We start from the raw sequence: 23,340 nt of genomic DNA, 5'->3' as shown, positions 1-23,340 counted from the left end.
TGAAAGTAGCCCAAAAGCCCCAGAAGATTGTGAATAGATTTTAACTTTTGTCTACAACTTTTTGCTTTTTCATGGGTTCTACAGAATTGCAGTACTCCCTCCCCTGGGTAATGCTGAAATCCCACCTGCACACTGCACTACCTGATAGAAAAAAAGTGGGCCACGTGGGGCACAGTGACACACACTTTTATATTCCCTAAAACTTGAGAGGCTGAGGCAGAAGGATCACCAGTCAGAAGCCAGCCTGGGCAACCTAGCCAGACACTGTCTCAAAATAAAAATCAAAAGGACTAGGGAAACTAGCAGGCCTGTAATCCCAGCAGCCTGGGAGGCTGAGGCAGGAGGATCACAAGTTCAAAGCCAGCCTCAGCAACAGTGAGGCGCTCAGCAACTCAGGAAGACCCTGTCTCTAAATAAAATACAAAAAGAGCTGGGGATGTAGCTCAGTGGTCGAGTGACCCTGAGTTCAATAACGCCCCCCATCCCCCCCCCCAAAAAAAAACTCTGCACATGACCTTGAGGTTTTCCTAGAGCCTTAGAAGTGCATCCACAGAGATGAGATGGAGAGTAGAAAACTGATAGTCAGAAAAATGTGAAACCCAGTCTGCAATTTCCTGTGTGACTGTCTCTCTCTTTTTAAAATATTTTTTCAGTTGTAGGAGGATACAATACCTTTTTTAAATTTTATTTTAAATATGTGGTGAACCCCGGGCCTCACACATGGGAGACGAGTGCTCTACTGCTGAGCCCCAGCCCCAGCCTGTGACTGTCTCTATTTGTTGGTTTGTTTTCATGGCACTGGGGATTGAACTCAGGGAGTGACAAATGCTAGCCGCATCTCCAGCCCTTCTGTGTGACTCACTTCACTTGTCTGAGCCTTAGATCAAGGACAAGGGGATAATAATGGCCCTGCCGCCAGCACAGAGTGGCTGTGGATATTAAATGAAATCATACCGGAAAGAGCAGCAAGCACCATACCTGGTAGAGGGGACATTGACTAAGGCATGGCTGTCACATATTGACACTAAAGCCCAGAATGGGGAAGGGTCTGGCCTGTGTCGTACCAGGGGGTGCACCGGGACGTCTGGATCCCAAAGGGCATGACTTTTCGGGCCCTGTCCCCCCGCCATGCCCGAGCAGCAATGCCCAGCAGCACTCACTAAAGAGCCTTGCAGATACCAAGGCAAGGCAGCAGCTGCTCCACGCCAATGTCACCCACAGAGTTATAGTCCAGCTGCAGGGCCACGGGCCGCTGGAGGTGCCGCAGCACAAAGGCCAGGGCGGCACACTCTGCGGGGCCCACCCTGCAAAACGTCAGCTTGAGGTGCCCGACATCCAGCCCGCGCACCGCCTCCCGGGCCAGCTGCTCCTCCTGCATCTCATACAGGCTCCGGATGAGCCAGATGAACCCGGGCATGGCGTGCATGCTCTTGGCCTCACCCGGCACAGCTGGCGGGATGGACTGGAAGTGCTTGCGGAGGCTGCGGGATAGACAGCGGCGAGTACAGGCTCGTCGGCGCCGGAGCAGGGCCTTCTTGGACACCTGGCACGGAGCCAGCAGGTCCCGGTGCTCCTGGGACAAGAGCCCTGCCAGGAAAGCTGCTGTGATCTGAAGGTTGTGCGGCTCGGCCTTCTGCAGCAAAGCCACCACACTGCCCTCCTCACACCTGGAGCCCTGGACGCACAGTGTGGGCAGCAGCCGGGCCAGTGGAGAGCTGCCCGGCCTGTGGCAGTTGAAGAGGTGTCTGAGCGAGGCTACGGGCACGTCAGGACTCAGCGCCAGGTAGATGGCGGCAAAAAAGCACTGGAAAGTAATGTGCAGGAATTCCAGGTCTGGCACGCTCCCTGGCACCACCCGCTGGGCACACACCAGGAAGCCAAGAGAAATGTCATCAGGGCCCACCTGGGCTGCCTGCAGCTGCTGGGCAGAGAACACATAGCAGCACATGCCCAGGCCCCAGAGAGCCAGTCGACCAAGGTGCAGGAGGGTGGAGAGCCTGCCTCGGAGGAGGCTGGGTCCCCGGATGTGGGAGGCCATGTCGGGTGGGGAGGCACGCAGCAGGAAATGCTGCAGGATCAGAAGGTACATATCTGTGGTGGTCTTTGGGGACCCCCCGTCCTGCAGCAGCAGTTCCTGGTGGCATCTGGACACCATCCATGAGAAAACAGGAAGATGGCATAAGCCGTACAGGGCTGAGGTAGCTTGGAGCAGGTGGAGGAGGCGATCTGCCATCCCAGGCTCAGGATGGCACCTCCTCAGGTAAAGCTCGATGGCCTCCTTTGAGAAGCCCCTCAGGTGGCACTCGGTGCACGCGTACTTCCTGAGGAGGGCCGACACGGCGTCTGGACGGCTGGTCAGCACCTTGCGTGCGTTCTTGAGCAGGTTGCCCTGCAGGAGGTTGAAGAGCAGAGTGGGGACTGACGTGGGGTCCGACGGGGAGCAGTGGCGCTCGCCATCGGTGAACCTGAACCTGAACTCATCAAAGCCGTCGAAGGTTAGCAGGACGCGGTCGGGGTGGTCGAGGAGGAACTGAAAGACGTCCTGCTGGCCCGCATCGGGCCAACAGCAGTGCTCGAAGATCAACGTCCTCAAGGACAGCGGTTTGGTCACGCACTGCAGCTGCCGGCAGCTGAACGGGAAGACGAAGAGAAAGTCCTGGAAGTGCTGCCCAGTCGCCCAGAGCAAGTGCAGCCGCTGCAGGAGTGTGCTCTTGCCGCTGCCCGCCTCGCCCACCACGAGCACGGTGTCCGCGTCTTTGTTGAGGTGTCCCTGGGCTCTGAAGAGCTCCTCCAGGCCCAGGGTGGCGGGGCTCTTGTGCAGGGCCCCGGCCGTGCCCACCTCCGTGCGCAGCTCCAGGGTGTTCTCTGTGTACACGTCGTCGAGGCACAGATTCTCCGCGCCGTCGTAAGTGCTGAGGAAGCGGCACTGCGCCGACACCGTGCTCCTCAGCTTGGAGACGTACTTCCGGCATTCTGCAGCTGGAAGACAGCAGAAGAGCGGATGAGGACGAGACTGTGGTCAAGGTGGGACCCAACCGGAGAGGGCTGCGGGGAGGAATGTGCTGATAGGAGAGAGGGGCCAGTGGACGCCCATTAGCTGGGGACTTCAAAGACAGCCACCTAAACCTCAGTTGTCTCCCCTGTGAAGTGGGGAGACTGGCGGTCACCACCTTATGGAGCTTTAACACGATCAACTGAGATAATGCATGTCCCGTGCCAAGAACAATGTCCCTCACAAAGTAAATGCTCCAAAGACATCATCCAGTGCCCTGACTACTACTGACACCAGACTGGCTGTGGGGATTGGGCTCGAGTCACGAGACCTGTGTTCTGATGCTGTTCCCACCATGTTGGCCAGGTGGCTTTACACAAGTCCCCTCACCACTCATCTTCGGTTGCCTCTTCCTAGAGGGAAACAGGATCTAAGGGCTTAGGATTCTGCAGTCAGACACACCTGGGTTTAAAACCTGTGTCCAGGGGCTGGGGTTCTGGCTCAGCGGTAGAGCGCTTGCCTAGCACGTGTGAGGCACTGGGTTTCATCCTCAGCATCACATAAAAAAAAAAATAAACAAGCAAATAAGATGAAGGTATCGTGTCCATCTATACCTAAAAATATAAAAAAATAAAAAACCTGCATCCACCATTCATTTGAGGACACCACCTAACCTGACCAGGCCTTGGTTTTCTGATCTATAGAAATAGGAACAATCCACATCTTGAAGAACTGTTTCAGGAGCAGTGAGACGAACGGGGCTTAGAAGAATATCTGGCACTTGGTAAACAATCCAAAAGTGGTATTCACTATTAACATTACTGGTACAGGCACTGCAGTGCCCCCTGGCCAAAGATGTCCACGTCCTGATTCCTGGAGCCTGTGACTATGTTCCCTTACATGGTAAAAGGGATTAGGTGGCTGCGGTGAGAGGAACCTGCAAAAATCTCAGTGGGCCGGACACTGGAGGGTCTCAAGGTCACCGTGGTTCCCAGGCCAAGCACTCAGACAAGACCCTCTGATTCTGCCTGCACGTCCCCATCTTCCTCTTGTCCCCTCTGCAGGGAGAGTTCGCGTGCCCAGGGTGCATCCAGAGGGCTGATGTTTTCCTTTATCATCCTGGTTCCAGGGTGTGCAAACCACTTCCTGTGTGAGGGGTCAGTTCCTCTTTTGGGAAATAGAGAAGTGCCGGTCCCAAGAGCTAGGCTGGTAGGACATCAGCACGGTTCACATCATTGGAGCCGCACTGCCCCCAACCAAACACTGGCCCGTTAGTTCTCAACCCAGGAGCCAACAGGTAATTTTTGCAGGGAGCTCTCAGCTCACTGAAGTTGCAGATGCTCTGTGTCTATGTTTTTTTTATGTTTTATTTTTTGGTCATTTTTAAGATGGAGTCTTGCTATGCTGCCTAGACTGGACTCCAACTCTCGGGCTAAGTGGTCCTCCTGTCTCAGCCGCCTGAGTGGCTGGGACTACAGACACGTGTCACCTCTTTTGCTCCCAGAGCTATGCTCACTGTTGCTATTTCTGCCCTTTGGCTATATCAGGAGCACTAAGCAGACACCAGAAGCTATAGACCTTTCCTTCCAATACCCTGACTTCCATCGCAGATTCACAGCCATGGTTAACGACACCAAATTCCTCAAAAAAAAATATCTCATTTTAAAGATATCAATAGACATATCACTTGTCACCTTCAGCAGCACCTGCCCCATGGCACGGTGTCCCCAGTGCCTGCCTCGCCAGCTATGCTTGATGATATCAATAATCGTTAACCAAGGGCCAGCTGGGTACTGTGCATTGATGTCTCTATCCTGCTCTTGAAGGAGATGACACACAGCCACATGCCAAGCACAGGCCTCCAGCCATCCCGCCCTCAGGCCTGCTCGCTGCTGAGAGGCCAGGACTCAGGCTGAGAAACCCATCTGTCAGCACCAGGCACACAGCTCAAGGGCCTTCAGTGCTGATAGCTTTCCCTCTCGAGGCTGCTGGAACAAGACTCAGGGAGCGCCCAGCTTGCATCTTCTCTTTACAATGGAAGATTTCTTCTCCCCACAAGACAGTGCAGGTGAGGACAGTTTGCAGTCACACCCGTCTCCACTGCTTCGTCACTTAACCTGCCTGCCCAGTTTCCACATCTGTAAAGTGGAGGAAACACCTAATTCCCAGGGTTATTGCAAAGGGCATTTATTGTACAGTGTGTTGTAGCTGTGTGCACAGGCCTCTCCCATTCCTGGGTGGGGTTGGTGAGCATGGGCACTGAGGGGTGCCATGTTCTCTAAATCCACTTGGTCCCTGAGGTTCTGATCATGAGTAAATGCTCTGCTATTAACCATGAATCTGTGCTGACTTCCTTTTCCTTTCTGACAAACTGGAGAAGAACAAAAACTACATTTCAGATGTCAAGAGATACCCAGCCCACCTCTAAAAGTGAATCTGGATCTTCTTAGTGCAGACGACAAGAGTTGGCACGGTAAGGAGCACCTGTTGTTAGCCCTTGCTTCATGGCAATTCTAGTAATCACGATGCAGCACAGGACATGATCAAAGCCAAGGGACAAGGTCAATAATTTCATCTTTTCATTCCCTCCCTGCAAGCCCGATGAGTCCGGGAGCCATGTTAGCTTTAAAATGAGGAAACTGACTCTCATGGAAGGCTGATGCAGAATCAATATGTGGGTGCCAACGGATGCATGCTCTGCTATTAACCATGAATCTGTGCTGACTTCCTTCTCCTTCCTGACAAACTGAGAAGAACAAACACATACCCACTAAAGGCAGGGGCAATGGGACTGGTAATTCCAGAATGTGCCGGAGAAGGAAAGCAGCCAATCCATTTGCCTTCACTGCGGCAAGATCAAGCAGCCTCCTTGCCTGTGGGAGAAGAAGAAGCCATTATTTTTCCAGAAGGGCTGAGGAGGGGTGTGGGAAGGTTTCGACCAAGTACAAGTTGAGCATCTCTAATCTGCAAACCTGAAATAAGAAATGCTCCCAAATCCAAAACTTTCTGAGCATCAACACGATGTCACAAGTGGATGATTCCATACTATGAAACTGTTGCATGCACAGAATTATTTGAAATATTGTATAAGATTATCTTCAGGCTATGTGTATAAGGTGTATATGAAACATAAATGAATTTCACTTTTAGATTTGGGCCTCATCCCCAAGATATCTTATTATGTATATGCAAATATTCCAAAATCTGAAAAAAAAACAAACAGAAAACCAAGACATTTCTGATTCAAGCATTTAAGATAAAAGATACTCTATATGAACTACAACGCCATAGGATCTCTCTGCCATCACAATAAAAGGCCTGAAAAACAAATAAATTATCACAGGAGTTAAAAGAAGTTGGTACAATATTGGATGGTGAAATAAACACACTCATCCAATCTGGCTCCTTCTCCAAACCCACTCAAGAAGTAAATACCTAAAAAAATAAACAAATGTACAAAGATAAGGAAAATGATTCCAAAAGCTGTCGATGACTTGAAAGAAAAGTGATTTCAAGTCTCATGGCTTCAATGCTTGAACATGATCTCTGTTCTTGACCCCCAGCCTGAACTCGTCCCTGAATCTGGGCCTGGCTCATCAATTGCCCATTTGCCATCTCCACTCATATACACCCACACATGTGCCAAGCCTAGAGCCATCCTCATATCAGCTGAAGTCAACGCCATCTTCCAGGTGCTTAGCCCCAGAGGTTTGAAGTCACCCTTGAAGCTTCAATCCACCAGAAATCCTTTGGGCACCATTAAGGATACCTAGAACACTGCCCAATGGAACTAGAAATCAACTACAAATGTGAGCCACGTTTGAGATTTAAAATCTTCCAACAGCCACATTCTTTAATGTTTAAAAAGATGAAATTGATTTTAACTATATATTCCATTTAGCCCAAGATATGCAAATGATTACCATTTCAACACATAGTCAATATTATAAAAAAAAATGAGTGTGATAATGCAGCATTCTTTCCTCCATATTGTCTCTAAAATCTGATGAGCTTTCCCTCTCGAGGCTGCTGGAACAAGACTCAGGGAGCGCCCGGCTTGCATCTTCTCTTTACAATGGAAGATTTCTTCTCCCCACAAAACAGTGGGGAGAATATCCGTGTGGACCACGTGTTTTGAGCACTCAGTGGCCACACGTGGCCTCGTCTACAGCTGCAGAGCCCCACCATTCCCCCGTACCCCCTCTAGAACACCCTGCTCACCCAGAAAACCGCAGAGCCTGCCAAATGGGCCTCCCTTCTGTGTCCCTGCCCCATCATCTCCTTTATAAACAAAAGACCCTCACACCTCCTGTTAAACAGCACAACCAAACCCTGAGTCCCACAGTAAACTTCACGGCACAAAACAGACAAAAGTCTCTGTCCATAACCATCCAGCTCCCAGCTGCACCCCGACCTCCCCTCTTCCTCCTCTTCCTTGCCCACCCGACTCAGCACTGGGCTCCTATTCCCTGGGCATCCCAGCATGCTCCTGCCTCTGGGCCTCTGCTCTGGCTGCATCCCCGACCTGTGATGCCCTCTCCCCACCTGGGCCATGGCAAATTCCCTCCCCTCCTCCAGTTCTTTGCCCAGATTCCATCTTCCCAGTGGGATCTCTCAACTACTCTATTTAAACGTGAACTCACTTGCTCCCTGCTCTCCCTACCCTCTCCACGTCCAGAACACTCTACCAACTCTCCGCGGCACGAGCACTTTCTAACACACTCTGCAGCTCAATTCCTTCTGCCCCTAGAAGAGTACCGGGCACACTCCCAGTGCTCAGAAGACTCCGGAAAGCCAAATCCCAAGCCAACAATAGGGAAGTCAGGAAGTGCATAGGTACATTCTAGAATCTGTCAGAGGCTCTGAGACTCTCATCATCCAGTACCTTTGGAACCGAAGGAAATGACAAAGGCAAGCACTGAGTCAAAGTGCTCTATGAACTAGATCTCCAGATGCCCTTGCCCACTCCAAGCCACCAGCAAATATCCCTGCCTGCCGTGGCAAAGTCGGCCTATTGATATTCTGGAAAGGGTAAAGAGAGGATCCCTGGCTGGGTGTGATGGTACACGCCTGTAATCCCAGTGGCTCGGGAGACTGAGGCAAGAGGATCACAAATTCAAAGCTAGCCTCAGCCATTTAGTGAGGCCCTAAGCAATTCAGTAAGATCCTGTCTCCAAATAAAATACAAAAAAGGGCTGAGGATGTGGCTCACTGGTTAAGCGCCCATGGGTTCAATCCCTGGTACCAAAAAAAAAAGAAGTGGGGGGTGGATCTCTGGATTATGAGACATCAGGCACAATTAAATTCATCATACACCAAACACAGGTTTAATGACCCGGTGCAAAACAAACGCTGAACACTGAAACTTTTCCAACCAGCACCCACTGCCTCGCAGCCCCTGGGCTCCCAGGACTGTGGTTATCAGACCTTTACCCCCAGGCGGGTCTAGGCAAGGAATTTGGTCAATCTAGAAGGAAAGTCTAAAGATGCAGATAAATAGATAGATAGATAGATAGACAGATATCTCAATCTGCCGTTTCCCAAAATCTCTACAGTGGAATGCATAGCAGACAAATTTCACCTGCACACTCATTGAATTTTAAAGTTCTCTATTTCAATAACAAGAAGGACAACCAAGGACTACCATATGCCCAAAGAAAATATTTAATATGGGAGGTAAAAGTCAAACCAGTGGGGAAAGAGAAAGCAACTTGTTGGATAGAAAAGTTTATGTGTGATGAAGGAAACAACCTAACCTACCCAAGCAAACAAAACAGAACAAAATAAGTATCATTAAGGAAAAGAAAAGATTGTATTCATAAAACAAGAGCAAGATGCTATAAAAAAGGAATAGTCAAAATTGCCCTTGCCCATTAAAAGTGTGATAGCAAAAATGAAAAATTTAAGAGTTTACAATAGAGAATATCATATATAAAATAGAGCAAAAAATAGAAATGGAAAATAGAAGGAAATTAAAGAGTTAGTCAAGAAATTCTAACATTCAAGTAATTATAATTGCATAAAGAGAGAAGAGAGAAAATAAAGTGGAATAAACTCATCAATTAAATTTCCCGGAACATAAAGATATGAGCTTCTGCATTCAAAGAGCCTGTTGGGTATCCAGCACCCTAGGTACTTAAGTGTGAAATTTCAGAACGTTGAAGACCAAAAGAAAATCTGAAAAGCTTCCAGAAAGACATATACAATGGTTTTAGAGTTCTTAGCAACAACATCCGGAAGAGAAGGTAACGGAATAATGTCATCAGAATTCTAAAGGAAAATGATGGCCAACATAGAATTTTATACCCAGTCTAACTGTCAATAAAGTATGGTTGAAATGACAGACACACATTCTTTCTAGAAGACATATGATCTATCATAATGGAATAAATAATAAAAGAAGAAGACATAGTATTCGGGATACAGGAAACCCAACACAGGAAGGCCAATATCAGGATGATGGCTGTGTGCTACACAGAGGGCCACCTGTTTAGATGGAATCACCACTGACTCAAATCTGAGGGCCGTCACCTCCGAGACCCCGGGTAAGCCTGGCCCTCATCCTTATCTGTCTGTGACTTGTCTTCACCATGAGCTGCCTAAGTCAGCTGAGGACGTTCATTTCACCCCACAGGGGCGCTTGTCTTGGCCTCTTCCTGGGAGCCAGAATAGCCTTTGGTGAGCTCACAACTGAGTGAAAGAGAAGCCCACCTCCTCTGACCATATTCCCACTGGACATGCAGCTCCTCTCATACTGGTGCTTCCAGATCCTCCGGCCTGACCTTGTCCACCAACCTCCCAGAGTCCCTTATAAATTACCAGGGAAGGCCGGGCCAGTCCACACCCACAAGACCCTGTTAAGCTTCCCCGACCTGGGAACATTGACCTAAGAAAGGGCAATTTGGCCCTTTCCTTACACAACAATGTGTGGCTTGCTACTCAGTTTTTCAAAAGAAAAAAAAAAAATCCAGCATTTAAGGGTTTCGTTTAAAAGGTGCTAAAACCATAAAGCGAAGGAATGATTAACACCAAGGTCAGGCCAGACGTTGCCTCTGGTTGTTGCAACTGAAGAAGGGTCTGGGTGCTGATAGCGTTCTCTTTCTTAATCAGGGTGATGCAACATATTTATCCGGTATGTATGAAATTTATCCACTACTCTGTAGGCATGGTATGTTTCCGAATCTAAAAATGTTTAAGTTAATATTGTGACAGGAGCAAGCAACTCAGAGCTCACTCTGACACCCCAGTCCCATTAACTTTAGCAGTTGCATGAGTCACGCGGACAGTTGATGTCACAGCTGGTGTTACCAGTCTCAGGTTTCCTAACAACTGTTATTCCCAACTGAGCAAGACCACAGGAAGCCCTCACATTTTATGACAGAGAAAGAACACAAGAGCTGGGTGCAGTGGTGCACGTCTATGATCCCAGCAGCGAGGGGCACTGAGGCGGGAGGATTGCAAGTTCAAAGCCAGCCTCAGCAAAAGTGAGGCGCTAAGCAACTCAGTGAGACCCCGTCTCTAAATAAAATACAAAATAGGGCTGGGAGTGTGGATCAGTGGTTGAGTGCCCCTGGTATTCCCCTTACCCCCCCCCCCACCAAAAAAAAGAAACAACCTAAACTTTGGAGAAAAACAGACCTGGATTCAAATTCTAGCTGGCCCCTTCCCAGATGGGCAATTTGGATGGTTTCCACATTGTCAAGGAAGACTGTAGTCATACCACACCATTGGGAGGACGTAGTGAGGATTAAATGATGTAGTATAGGGAAAAGGCTGAGTACAGCGTGGGGCACATAGTAGGTCCTTTTAAACACATATTTGATGTTTAAGTGAGCCTAGGTAAGGCTAGGTTGAGAATGATGAAATAAACTACTCTGTCTGCAAGCTGGCTGGTTATTTACAGTGCAGACAACAGTAGCATTGGTTACTTTGTGGATTTAGTTCCTCAGCTTGCATTTTGTTTCATTCCACAGTCCTTTCCAGCCCCCAACCTGATATCATTATCAATGGTCAATGGTAGCACCTCTATGTAGGAAATTGAAAGGTTCCGGGGGGGGGGGGTCATGTTAATAGGACATACCACAGTTCCCACCCACACTGAATCTGAAATTCGGCCATGGGGGGTGGGGGGGCACCAAACACCAAAGCACAACTTGAAGGAAACTCAGAGAAAGGTGGATTCTAAACACCTAGAGCGCTCTGGGCCGCCCTTGGCCCCTCCCCCAGTCCTCAGCTCTGCTCCCCACTGTCCCTTCCACCACTCAGCTCAGTCCCCACTTTCCGTGTGTGTGGCTTCTGCAGTCCACTTAGTTCTTTCTCAGGAGGGATTCTTAGTTCATGAAATCCAGCCCGTCTTCGTGCCCAACCTAAGCATTTTAAGGCTCTTCGTTTCCCTCTATATTCTGCTTTAGCTGCATCTCATAAACTTTGATAATAATATTCTCATTTGGGGGGCAGTGCCAGGGATGGAACTCAGGGTGCCCAACCACTGAGCCCCACCCCCAGCCCTATTTTGAATTTTATTTAGAGACAGGGTCTCCCTGAGTTGCTTAGCACCTCGCTTTTTTTTTTTTTTTTGGCTGAGACTGGCTTTGAACTCATTATCCTCCTGCTTCAGCCTCCCAAGCTGCTGGAATTACAGGCCACCACACCCAGCTCTCATTATTTTTTGATCTTCAATACTTTCTGATTTCCAGTATGGTTTCTTCTTTGATCCATAAGCTATACCATTTTTTTTTTCTTTACCAATCCAAATACTTCCTCTGTCTGGGCCCTAGGCATCTCAGCTAGCTTCTAAATCCCTCAGAGCATCCAGACCAGACCACACTGCTGATCACTTGATCAGGGACAACCAGACATTAACTTGTAACTTCCTGGGTGGGCCGCTTCTATCCCTCCAATAAAACACAAGAGACTTGAACAGGTAGGTCTTATCTGCACTAGTTAGAGAGGACCACAATGTGTCTGCACTGTGAATAATTAGCCAACTTGAGTCAACTTGAAAACAGAGTAGTTTATTTCATCATCCTCCACCTAGCCTTACCTAGGTCCACACATCAAATATGTGTTTAAAAACAGGCAAAAATAAAAACTACAAATTTCCCCAATTCAGACTATTCTAAAACTCCAACTGAACTCCACTTCATTCATTCACTCAGCAATCCATTCATTTCAGCAGCAAGTGTTTACAGAGCACTTACCATAGTACCATGGACTCTGAGTACAAACTTCAGGTAAGAGCCTGGAATGTGATAAGCTCTGAATAGCATCTGGCTGAATAAATGAGTGAATGAATTAATGATGAATGAATGGTCAAGGCTGTGGTCCAACAGTGGCTCTCTGCTCAACCACCGTCATCCAAACCACTTTCCTGGGCCTTAATTCCCTATTCTGTCAAGTGGAATGTTAATGCCTCTTTTCCATCTGGAGGCCTGACGATCGCTGTTTGAGAAAAATAAAACAGAGTGTTTCAAAAAATACCCACAGACATTTTTCTGTCCTTGCGGTCTCCGTTGAATCATTGTATTTTCAGGGACAGCTACATCCCAGCTCCAAACGCCTGTGATCTAACATGATTTCCCATTAGAAATCCTATGAGAACATATTAGTACATTGCGTGCTATTTCAATTATTGATACAGACTTAATATAGTGAAGCGTTATGCTCTGTTGAGCTGTTCATTTAAAAGACAGCGATAAGATTGTGCAAGGACAGAACATGGCTTATAACAGCAGTCAGGGGTGACGTGGATGTGTGCTTCTTATGTGCCATATTAAATTCTCCCCAAAATCACGTAAGTATGGAACTATTTAGAGTATTGTTCAGATGAGGAAACTGAGACAGGAGAGACTAAAGATGCACAGGTTCCACACAGAAGTCGGAAGCACCCAGAGCTGACCTTGACCCTGCATCATTCCGGCACCAGAACCGGAGCCTGGTGCCAACCTCCTGCCCTCACCAGCAGTGGTTCACTGCCAATAACCAAGGGCAGCTCCTCCCCTCCTGGCTGCTCTTTAGGGGGAATCCCGTGGACCGCGTTACCCCACGGGCTGACCTCCCAGGCACAGTCAGTCTGGATGACTAAGAGCCTTTCCTGTGAACGCGGACCCCAGGCCGTGCCTCACCCTCTGGGAGGACGTGAAAATGGGCAGTCTGATGTCATCACACTCGTACTGGCTGATGAAGCCGCGCTCCCGCACCAGGTCCAGCACAGCCTCCACGTGGCTGTACAGTCTCCTGACGATGGCCGGCCGGTGACACTGCAGGTCTCGGGCTGGGTGGAGTGAGTGGGGGTCCCAGCCGTCACGTGGCTCAGGGGACTGACCGCCGGCCTGGGCTTCCTGGAGAGCTGCGACCAGCTTCTCACAGCCCCAAGCGCCCTTGTTCCCGACAGTGTCCAGCAGGCACCTGGCCAAGCGGGAAAGAGGCTGGCCTGGGAGGCTGAGGCTCTCGTAGTCCTCCCAGGAGAGGACTTCCCAGGACAGCAGCCAGTCCAAGATGCTCTCGAAGCCCTCCAGGGACCCTGAGACCAGCAGCCCCACCAGGTGACTCCTCTGTGCCTGGAGAGCCTCCTGGGAGCACATCTCACAACCTATGGAGAGACAGAGAGCAGGGCTCAGGAGGGCTCCCCAGCAGCCAGGGAGGGGCGGCCAGCCCACCCCAGGACCTGGTCAGCCGTGGCGCCCCCCCAGCGTTACGCACCCCAAGCTCTCCACGGTACAGACTGCAAACCAGGCCCGAGCTCCAGGTCCCACGGCAAGATTGAAGCAGCCAAGAACTAAATCAAGAACCCCTGGCTCCCATCTCCTGCTCCATCCCCGGCTTCAGAGGTCAAAAGGGCTGGAGCTAAGATGAGGGGCAGTGTCTCCTGGGGGATCAGGGAATTGGCTCTCTTTGAGGCAGGAAGAGAGGACCTCGCCACCAAGCTCAGACTCCCGCCAAGCAGCTTCAATAATGCGTGAGCACCATCCTAAATGCTTTGCTGCGTGAATCCACTTAACCCTGCCTGCCACTCTGAAATCGGTGCCGTGCTCAGCCCCCTTTTACAGAGGAAGAAACTGAGGCACACAGGGTCATGGTTGCACAAACCGTGCACGAGGCAGAGCTGGGACCTGAAGGCACGCAGCGCGACTTCAGGAGGCATGCCCTTAACCCCCTGTATTGGAGTTCCCCACAGGGCCTCGAGCCCACCCCTGTGTAGGTGACCCATGGCCACCCAACTGGGGGACGTGGCTACCGAGATACCAGGCGAGGTGAGGTGGAAAACCGTGGTGCCAACTAAGTTGTTTCAGAGCCTGCTGGAGCGTCTGCACACACACACACACACACACACACACACAGCCGCCCCCGCGGCCCTCACTTCCTCCACACACACCAGCACACATCACAGGCTGGCACTGTCACCGTGGCCGTCATCAATGGCTTACTCTGGGCTCAGCCCCCAGACTCTGGGAATTTGAGGGGAAGTGACCTCCAGAAGCGTCAAGCGCTAGTAGGATCCCTGAGTGGCAGAGAAAATCTCTCAGCATGGTCAGTTCTGTGACTGTCACGGGGTCAGGGACAAGGGCTGGTGCAGCGCCCAGGGAAAACGAAAGTGAAAGGAAGAAAGGCACGGAAGAAGACAGCAGAGGGACACGGGCAGCAAGTGGCCTGGGGGCTTCACCTCTGTCCTGCTGGTGGCTTCCTGCTGGGCCCATGGCAAAGCCTGGGTCTCCTCTTCCTGGCCCCCATCCCTAAGCCTGGCACGCGCTTGGCCCAGCAGAGGACCCTGGGAAGGGTCATCAATCAAACCTCCAAGCAGGGAGAGGGGGGGACGGGAGCATCCTGCACCTTCTCATAGGACAGTGACATGCAGACTGGCCTCATGCCTGGCCTGCATGTCACCTGGACCTGTGTGTCCGGCAGCTTGGGGGAGATGGTGTCCCTATGCACAGGCCACTGTAAACCAGGAATCAAGACAGCTCTCCTTGGTCAAGAAGGTGTCCTCACTGAGCCACCAACAGCCAGGGACAAGGGAGGGAGGACAGCACCCTCCTCAGCCCTCAGCCTGGCAAGCAGGGTGCAGCCAGGAGAAGAGGAAGTGAAGACTAGGCCGAGCCCAGGCAGTGCCCACTCCTCTTACCTAGGGGATGCCCGGGGAGGGACATCCGCTACCTCCTTCTCATGTGGACAGTCTAGCCCAGCCTCTCAGCAAAGCCCACCAGGCAGGAGGAGCAGGCAGGCCAGGCCGACTGTGGGTGAGCCTTGAGCAGAGAGGGGCACAGGACGGGCAGTCCTGGGGCGTCCACAGACCCCACCTTCAGGGGAAATCCCGAAAGGATGGGCCCGAAGCCGGAGCCAGCTACCAGAGCACCGTGATCTTGGCACAAAGCCCGGTGCGTCCACCGTGGCCCTCACTGAAAGGCAGGACAGGGCCCACTGGAGACCCGAGACACACCCAGCAGACGTGCCCACCCCCAGGGACAGGAGCTGCAAGGAGCAGGCCCTTCCCAAACATGCCAAGGCCGGGGCTGCCTGGCTAGTGACATAAGGGACTCAGAGGGAGAGGCTGGCCCAAGCCATGAGGCCTGGTGATTTGTCCTCCTGCCAGCAGTGGGAAAATCCCATCTGTGCCAATCCCCAGGGATTCTCAGCCAGCCCCGCCTCTCAGCAGGTGTTGCTCTAGCTCTTCTTAAACACCTGGCAAAGAAGACTGACCTCGGTGCTGTCCTCACTAGCCAGCTCAGGAAGTTCATAAACTCAGGAAGTTCTTCGTTATATCTAGCTTAAGTTACTCCTGCTTCCACTTAAATTGGAAGGGAGGGAAATAGGTAGATGTTCACTTATCACTTATTCCATAAAAACTGTGCCTGAAATCTTACCACTTGCACCTTTATCACCTGGGCAGACTCCCCCTCTTTAGATCAATACTTCAGTTGGTCTCTATTGCCTTTTCTTCTCTAGTTATTAGAGGTTAGGAGTTACTACTGTCCTCCCCAAGGTGAGGCTGAAACAAAGAAAGGCACCACTGTGTGAAACAGAGGGTCAAGGTGACCCACGTGGCACCTCCCTTACCCCCAAGCTCAGGCCTGCACCCGGACACCTCCTTCCTGACATCACAGCCTGCCTGGCAGTCACAACAGGTGCTCGGTGTGTTAAAATCTTAGCCTCCACCCCCTGCAGACAGAAGGAAAGGGAGGCCCAAGGAGGCCCAGCTAGGGTTGCCTGGGTCCGAGCTGGGGCCAAGCCTCCCCGGGAGTATTAGATCCATTCCCTCCTTCCCCTGGCCACAGGGTCTATCCTCCTCCCCTGCTCTCGGCTGCTCTTCCCTCAGAGACCACTCCCACGGGGACACTGTGGACTAATTCCTCCTCCGTGAACGTAAAGCCCACCCTGGGCTGCTGTCCTCGTTTAGCTCCAAGCCCCTTTGCCCCCTGTCTATGGCTGAACACTGTCCTCAAATCCTCCTGCTCTTCCCCTCTGATGGCCCTTCCAACCCTCTGATGGCCACTTTGGTCGAGGTCACCCGTGACCTCCCATGACACAATCTCATTTGTCTCCTCTGGTCTCCTCTGCCAGAGGCGTCGGTCCCCACGGTCTCCCTCCCCCTTGACACGCTCCCCTCATGGCCCTCAGGTCACCAGACTCTGACTCCCCCCCTCCCACTGGATTCTCTCTCTCTCTCTCTCTGGCTGGTTCCTGGAACTGAGGCCCCAGAGCTCAAGGACTAGACCTCTCCTCCATACCCCCTCCCTGAGTGGGCCCACCTGCTCTCCTGGCTTGAAGCACCAACCTCACGGTGACGATGCCTAAACTGTCCTCACCAGCTCCAATCCTCCCCTCACTCTTCCCAGTGGCCTACTTGACACCACATGGATGTCGGGGGCATCTCAAGCTGGAAAAGCACAAAACCAAAGCCCTGACCCTCCCCCTAAACAGCTCCATCTCAGCGATGGCAGCCCCAGACTTGTAGATGCTCAAGCCAAAGCCTCAGCGTCCTCCTAGGCGCTACCTTTCTCCTGCACCCCACATCCTGGCAACCCAAGCTTCAGAATACTCACTGAATCTGAAATCTCTGTCCTGGGTGGTCCCCCTTCACTGTGTCCTCCTGTTCCCTCATGCCCTACTGTCCACTCTCAGCCTCACAGCTAGCTGAACCTGCTAAGGCAGAGCAGGTGGACTCCCCCGCTCAGAGCCCTGTGGTGGCCCACACTGCCACCTTCAATGACCCATTCAGTGAACACTCAGTTCCCTGCCACTTACCTTTCTGCACTCACTTCCTCCTAATTCCTCACCCATTCCTGGTCCAGCTACACTGGCCTCCTCCTCCTTCCAAGAACAAGTCAGGCCTGCTCCTGCCTGTCATATTCCTGCCTCAGGACATTTGCACCAGCTCTTGGCTTAATGGGTACTATCTCTAAGCCTCCCCCCCCCAAACTAGTCACCTGGCTTGTCCCTCACCTCCTTAAGACTTTGCTCCATGGTCCCCGTCTATGCTATACAAAACTGCCACCCCCAACCACAGCACCCAACCTTGCCTGTTTTCTTTTTCTCCATAGCTCTTCTCACCCCCTGAGATGCCATGTGTTGCTTACTTCACGGCTGGTGCTCCTTTCTAGAGTGTGCACTCCACAAGAGCAGGGCAGGAGTGCTGTCTGATGTTTCCATGGCCGGGTCTCCCTTGTCTCCCTCGGTGCATTGAGAAAGGTTGTTGGAAGGAATGAAAGAATGCACTTGCTCTGTGTGGCTCCAATGGCACACAAGGACCCAAGGGGGTGACAGAGGCAAGCCACAGCCGCTAGCTGAATGAAACAAGAGCTGCAGAACACTGAACGGCCACCTCACAAGTAACACGCTCAGGGTGGGGGCCTATGCTGCAGAGGAGTTCCCACCAGGGTGGGAGGGAGGTGGCTGGACGGGGCACTTTCAGACTCAGATTGAGAGAGGCAAAGGGGGCTTGAGTCACCAAAGACCAGGGGCTCTGGCAGTGCCATAACACAGGACCAGTGGGGATAGCAACCTGGTCTTCACTAAGAGGCCAGAGGAGGAGTGGCAGGCCTGCTTTTTCCCCTCTGAGAACAAGGGCCCTGGAGGAGCCAGGTCATGGTCCATGGAGAGCCAGGCAGGGAGACAGGGAAAGAGCTTACGGAAAGGGCCAGGAAAGTCAGAGCATCTGGGAGCCTGGTCCCCGCTCCAGCCCCATCCACCTGAGGAAGACGCACCCCAAGGCCGCGGAGTGGGAGAGCTTTCAGTTTGCCTGAAGTCAGGTAGGACCAGGTGGCTGCTCCCCCAACCTGAGAGCAAAGCAGAGGCCCACAGCCCGAGACTGCAGCACACGGCAGGCCTGGGTGGGTGGGCCTGTCTGGGCAGGGTGGGATCTGAACTGGGCCTTCTCCGCACCAAGGGGGAAGGGAGAGGCCAGAGACCCCAGTAAGAGTTACAGGGCGATGTCCCTCGCTGGCCATGGAGAGAAAGGACACAGTCTCCTGGCTCCACAGCCCCCACCAGCCCCAAGGCACAGCCTCTCAGGTCGCAGAGACCACTGAGGGTTCCGGCCAATTTGTCCACACCCCCAGAGCCCTGCCAGGGGGCTCCCGCCCTCGCGACGCCCCGTTCTTCTCCCTCCCCTGGGGGAAACCGAGGCAACTCCTCCCCAAGCCGGGCGGCCAGCCTGGCTCCGGAGCCAAGTGACCCCGGGGCGGGACCCTCGGTGCCCACTGTCCGCCTGCCTTCCTGGGGCCTGGACGAGCACTCACCGCCCAGCGGCCGGCACCCGAATCCTGGGCCCCAGCGGGACGCGCCTGCACCAGGGGATCCGGCAGGTCCAGGATTCGCCCCTCCCCCGGCCCCGCCTCCCGGGCCCCGCCCCCGGGCCCCGCCCACTTCGGCCGCCCTCGGCCCCGCCTCCCCAGGCCCCGCCCACTTCGGCCCTGCTCCGCCCCGAGGAGGCCACTCCCCTCCCGCGCCGTGCGGTCCCGGGTGGGCTGGCCGGTCCTCTCCCGGGACCGCGTGGATCCGCTGACCCCAAGGAGTCTGGTGCCGGCGGGACTGCGCGACCCTGGACGCGTTCCCTGGCGAAGTGTGTGCCACCTTCTGGGCCACGTGTCAACCCGGAGGGAACCGGGGAGTCCTGGCAGCAGGCCCCACCCCGGCCCCACGCGCACCCTGGGCCCTGCTCGGTGGAACCAGGTTGGGAAAGTCCCTGGTCAGTAGGAAACGTCGCGCCCTTTGAGGGACCAGAAGTCTTAGTCACCCTAGCCTACTGTACGGGACCCAGATGACAGGCTGGGTCAGAGTGGGCAGGGCCTTTAGAGCTTCTCTTTCCTCAGTTTCCTGTGAAAGCTGAGGCCAGAGGACGCAGGTTTCCTACTAACGGGGCCTAAACACCTGCCTACCGCAGTCTGTCCTAGGGGCCCTGCAGCCATCCCTCCTGGAATTTAAGAGCATGGTTGTGTTTAATTGAGAGTTACTTTAGAACTTATTCCTCCAAGCAAATGACGATGGTTGTACATTTAAGGTGTTAAAATAAAAACACTTATTTGAGGATTTTAAAAAAGCAAAGTCTAACTCAAAAGAAAAATGATGAGAAATAAGGAAATAACGGACATTGGAGTAGTGCTTACTATATATCATCCGTTTTTACACCGTTAACCCAGTTAATCCCACCTACTGGTATTGGTTGTTAACATCCCTAGTTTATAGATAGAGAAACTGAGGCACATAAAAGCCAGGTAACCTGCCAAGGCCAACATTAGCCCCACACCTCTGACACCAGAGGTCATGCTCTAACCACTACCCCACGCTGCTGAGGAGGGCACATGCTGGCTTTAGGGGCCCGAGTGGGTGGGTACAGATCTGTCTTAGGACGTTGACCACCAGCTTGTCTGTCACATGTGCCTGCAGAGACGACCAGGATGTGGGTCAGCAAAGTGGGGGTGGGGGCTCCCTTCAACGTGGGCAACACTGTCCTGTAGGCAGGGGGCCCCAGTGGGACAAAAGGCAGAAGGAGGGGAGAGCGTGCCAACACAGGCAAGCTCATTCTTCTTGAGCTAGTGCTCCTGCCACCACCTGCAGACTCCAGTTTCTTCTGCCTTTAATTGAGGACTCACGTTGGTGACTCTCGGTGGCGCCCCCAGACCTTCTGTCTCAGACCGGGGCTGCCTCACTGGTCCCTCTTCTTCTGAGGCTTCAGCTTCTTGGACTGAGCGGCTGCGGGTTCCTCGGCTCTCTATGGACAGCCATTGTGGGAGTACCCAGCCTCTGACCCTGTAAGCCATGTGCCTCCCCATGGGCTCTGTCCCCCTGGAGAACCCTGACCAACACAGCCCCACTTTCCCCTGACTCCAGCTCCTCCAGCCACACTGGCCTCCCGGCTGTTCCTGAGATCTGGCAGACCTGCCACCGTCTCCAGGCCCTTGCTGTCCCCTCTGCCTGGAATGCTCTTCCTTTAGAAACCCACATGGCTTGCTCCTTCACCTCTTTCGGGTCTTTGCTTACGTGTGATTTTCTCAGTGAGGCCTTCCCTGCACCTCAGTGAGGTGTCCAACTGCAATCCCCCACTGCCCCTTTCCTGGACTTATTTTGGACTTTCCTTTTTAGCGCTGTCTCCACACAACAGGCTCTGTGTTCTATTGATTTATAGCCTTTGCTGTCTCTCTCACTCCAAGGGATCAGGAACCTTCTTCCTTGTTCGCACCCCCCCCCAGGGCCTAGAACAGGGCCTGGCATGCAGTCAATATTTGCAAAGGAAAAACACTAAGAAGTGATGCTGTGATCCTAACAACCTGTGACAAGGAACAAACCACCACATCCCAGGAGTCCCTCGGCCTTGGTGGAATGTTGGGTGAAAGCAGCCAGGTGCAAAGAGCATGCAAATTGTGCGACATAGAGCTTAAAAGTAGGGGAAGCCAAATTACAGCGGTAGGAGCCAGGGTGGGAGCTACCGCTGGGGAGGGGGTCGGAGGCTGGAGGTGGTGGCGAGGATGGGGACAAAGGGGAAGTCTGGGGTGCTATTTTTGCTCTGAATCGTGGCTACATGGTGCAAATACTTTGTGAAAATTGGTCAAGTTTAACAGTCATGATATTTGCATTTTCCTTTATGGACATCATATTTTTATAAAAATTTATTTTTAAAAGATGCTATACTGTCCATTTATTAGTATAGAAAGATGCCCATAATACACTAAATGTTAAAAGTAGGTTGATTTATTTAAATTTATTTTTTTAGTTGTAGAAGGACAACGTCTTTATTTTATGTGGTGCTGAGGATTGAACCCAGGGCCTCACATGTGCTAGGCGAGCGCTCTACCGCTGAGCCACAACCCCAGCCCCAAGTAGGTTGCTTTTTAACAAGACAATTTGAAGGAAAAAAAAAATCGTCTTTTCAACAAATGGTGCTGGGCAAACTGGATACGCATATGCAAAACAAAAAAAATGAATTTGGATTCTTACTCATACTCCATACAAAAACTAATCCAAATTGGACCAAAGACCTAAACACAAAAGCTAAAATCTTAGGAGAAAACATAAATTAGATCTTTGTGGCCTCAAAGCAATGATTTCTCAGGTTTGACACTTAAAACACAAACAATCAAAGAAGAGAATTAGGTAAATTGGACTTTATCAAAGTTACAGACTTATGTGTTTCAAAAGAAACACCCCTCTAACAAGAGCAGAGGACTGGGGGTGTAACCCAGTCGTAAAGCATTTGCTGAGCATGTGTGAGGCCCTAGGTTCAATCCCCAGCACCGAGAGAGAGAGAGAGAGAGAGAGAGAGAGAGAGAGAGAGAGAGACAAGGAAGGAAAAAAAAGGCAACCAACAGAATGAGAGAAAACATTTGCATATTGAATCTAGAATATTCTACATTGAAGATCCCTAAAAATAATTTTAAAAAGACTAATGCAATTTTAAATGAGCAAAGGATTTAAGTAGACATTACTGCAAAGAAGATGTAAAAGTGGGGAACAAACACAGAGAAAGATGCCAGACATTACTAATCAGAAGGAAAATGCAAATCAAAACTACAGTGAGATACCCCTTCACCCCCACAAAGGTGGCTATAGTTAAAAGGAGAAAAAAATAACAGGTGTTACAAAGAATGTGGAGAAATTTGAACCCTCATACATTGCTGGCAGGAATAAAAAATGGTGAAGTCATTGTGGAAAATAGTTGGGTGGTTCTTTAAAATATTAAACATCACATGGAGTTACCATCTGCTCCAGCAATTCCCACCTAGGTATATGCTCAAGAACCGAAAACAGACATGCACACAAAACTTGCACACAAATGTTTATAGAAGTGATATCCAAAAAGTGGAGACAACCCACATCCCCATTAACTGAAGAGTGGATTTTTTAAAAAAGGTAATAGGTCCATACAATGGAATATTATTCAGCCATAAAAAAGAACAAAGTACTGATACCTCCTCCAACGTGGAGGAAATTTGAAAACATTAGGCTTAAAAGGAAGAAGCTAGACACAAAAATGCCATGTATTCCATGAATCCATTTATATGAAATGTCCAGAATAAGAAGTCCATGGAAACAGAGAGCAGATCCGTGGTTGCTAGGTACTAGGAGGAGAGGAGAATGGGGAGAGACTGCTAATACGTACTGTTTCTTTTTGGCACGATGAAAAATTCTGGAATTAGATAATGGCGATGGTTACATAACCTTATGAATATAGTAAAAACACTGAATTGTGAGCCTTAAAATAGTGAGTTTTATGGTTTGTGAATTATATCTCAATTGAAAAACATTTTTTGTTGTATGCTCCTATTTTTGCAATAAGAATCTATGGTTCTTCAAAATTTATGATCAGATTATAAGTGCATTTCTAAAACTCTTTTAAGATAATCCATCTTTCCTAATAAGCACGGACTACCTGTATAATAATATATATATATATATATTTTTTAATTCCAATGTGTTAAGGGGCATCCATTTAAAACTCTCTGTATGCAGGCCCTATGCCAGGGACAGGCAATCAGGGTGCCATGGCAATGCTGCTATTCCCAAGGGCTCTGACGTAGGCCGCAGCCGGGCAGAGCTCAGAAGGAGCAGGTGACAAACCCTCCAGGAACCCTCTGGCCAGGGCCTGTCCTCTTCCAGACAAACCTCAAGGTTTGGTCATTTAAGACTCTCCCATGTGGGAGTCGCAAGGAACAGGGGGCTGCGGGCTGCCCCTCGGGAGCTGGGACCCTCTCCAGCAAGCCTCTGGAAGGGGACAGCCCAGCACCTGTGGCTGCTGTGGACACAGGTGCCCACCCGCTGTCCCGCTGCAGCCCTGCCCTCAGCAGGCCCCACTCCCCAGGCCCCACGCCCCCACAGCCCCCATGAGCCAGGACCTGCCTCCCCTCCACCCGGGGCAC

At 51.3% G+C, this 23,340-nt stretch overlaps 1 protein-coding gene across 9 annotated transcripts in view; it reads right to left on the bottom strand.

Annotated features, from left to right (window-relative positions):
• The window catches only part of Nod2 (nucleotide binding oligomerization domain containing 2), a 35,037-nt gene extending 16,237 nt beyond the window's left edge, over window positions 1-18,800 (bottom strand). For 3 of the 9 annotated variants that reach the window (XR_006849807.2, XR_006849808.2, XM_046434652.2), the window contains exons 1-4: window positions 15,114-16,564; window positions 13,117-13,583; window positions 5,760-5,865; window positions 1,161-2,979 (exon numbers count right to left, since the gene is read on the bottom strand). Coding sequence is in view for 6 of the 9 variants with exons in the window: in XM_046434652.2 (XP_046290608.1) it covers window positions 1,161-2,979; window positions 5,760-5,865; window positions 13,117-13,583; window positions 15,114-15,138 (2,417 nt within the window). In the remaining 3 variants the exon portion in view is untranslated. Of the gene's footprint in view, window positions 1-1,160; window positions 2,980-5,759; window positions 5,866-13,116; window positions 13,584-15,113; window positions 16,566-18,726 lie in introns of those variants that run through there. The other 6 variants (XR_006849809.2, XM_046434653.2, XM_046434654.2 and 3 more) reach the window with 4 other exon arrangements.
• Window positions 18,801-23,340: the final 4,540 nt, after the last annotated feature.

This window comes from Marmota monax, unplaced genomic scaffold, assembly GCF_021218885.2.
Source record: "Marmota monax isolate L192 unplaced genomic scaffold, Marmota_monax_Labrador192_F-V1.1 WCK01_AAM20220418_F8-fsc00024, whole genome shotgun sequence".
Classification (NCBI taxonomy): domain Eukaryota; kingdom Metazoa; phylum Chordata; class Mammalia; order Rodentia; family Sciuridae; genus Marmota; species Marmota monax.
This window is presented reverse-complemented; position numbering and strand designations above follow the sequence as displayed.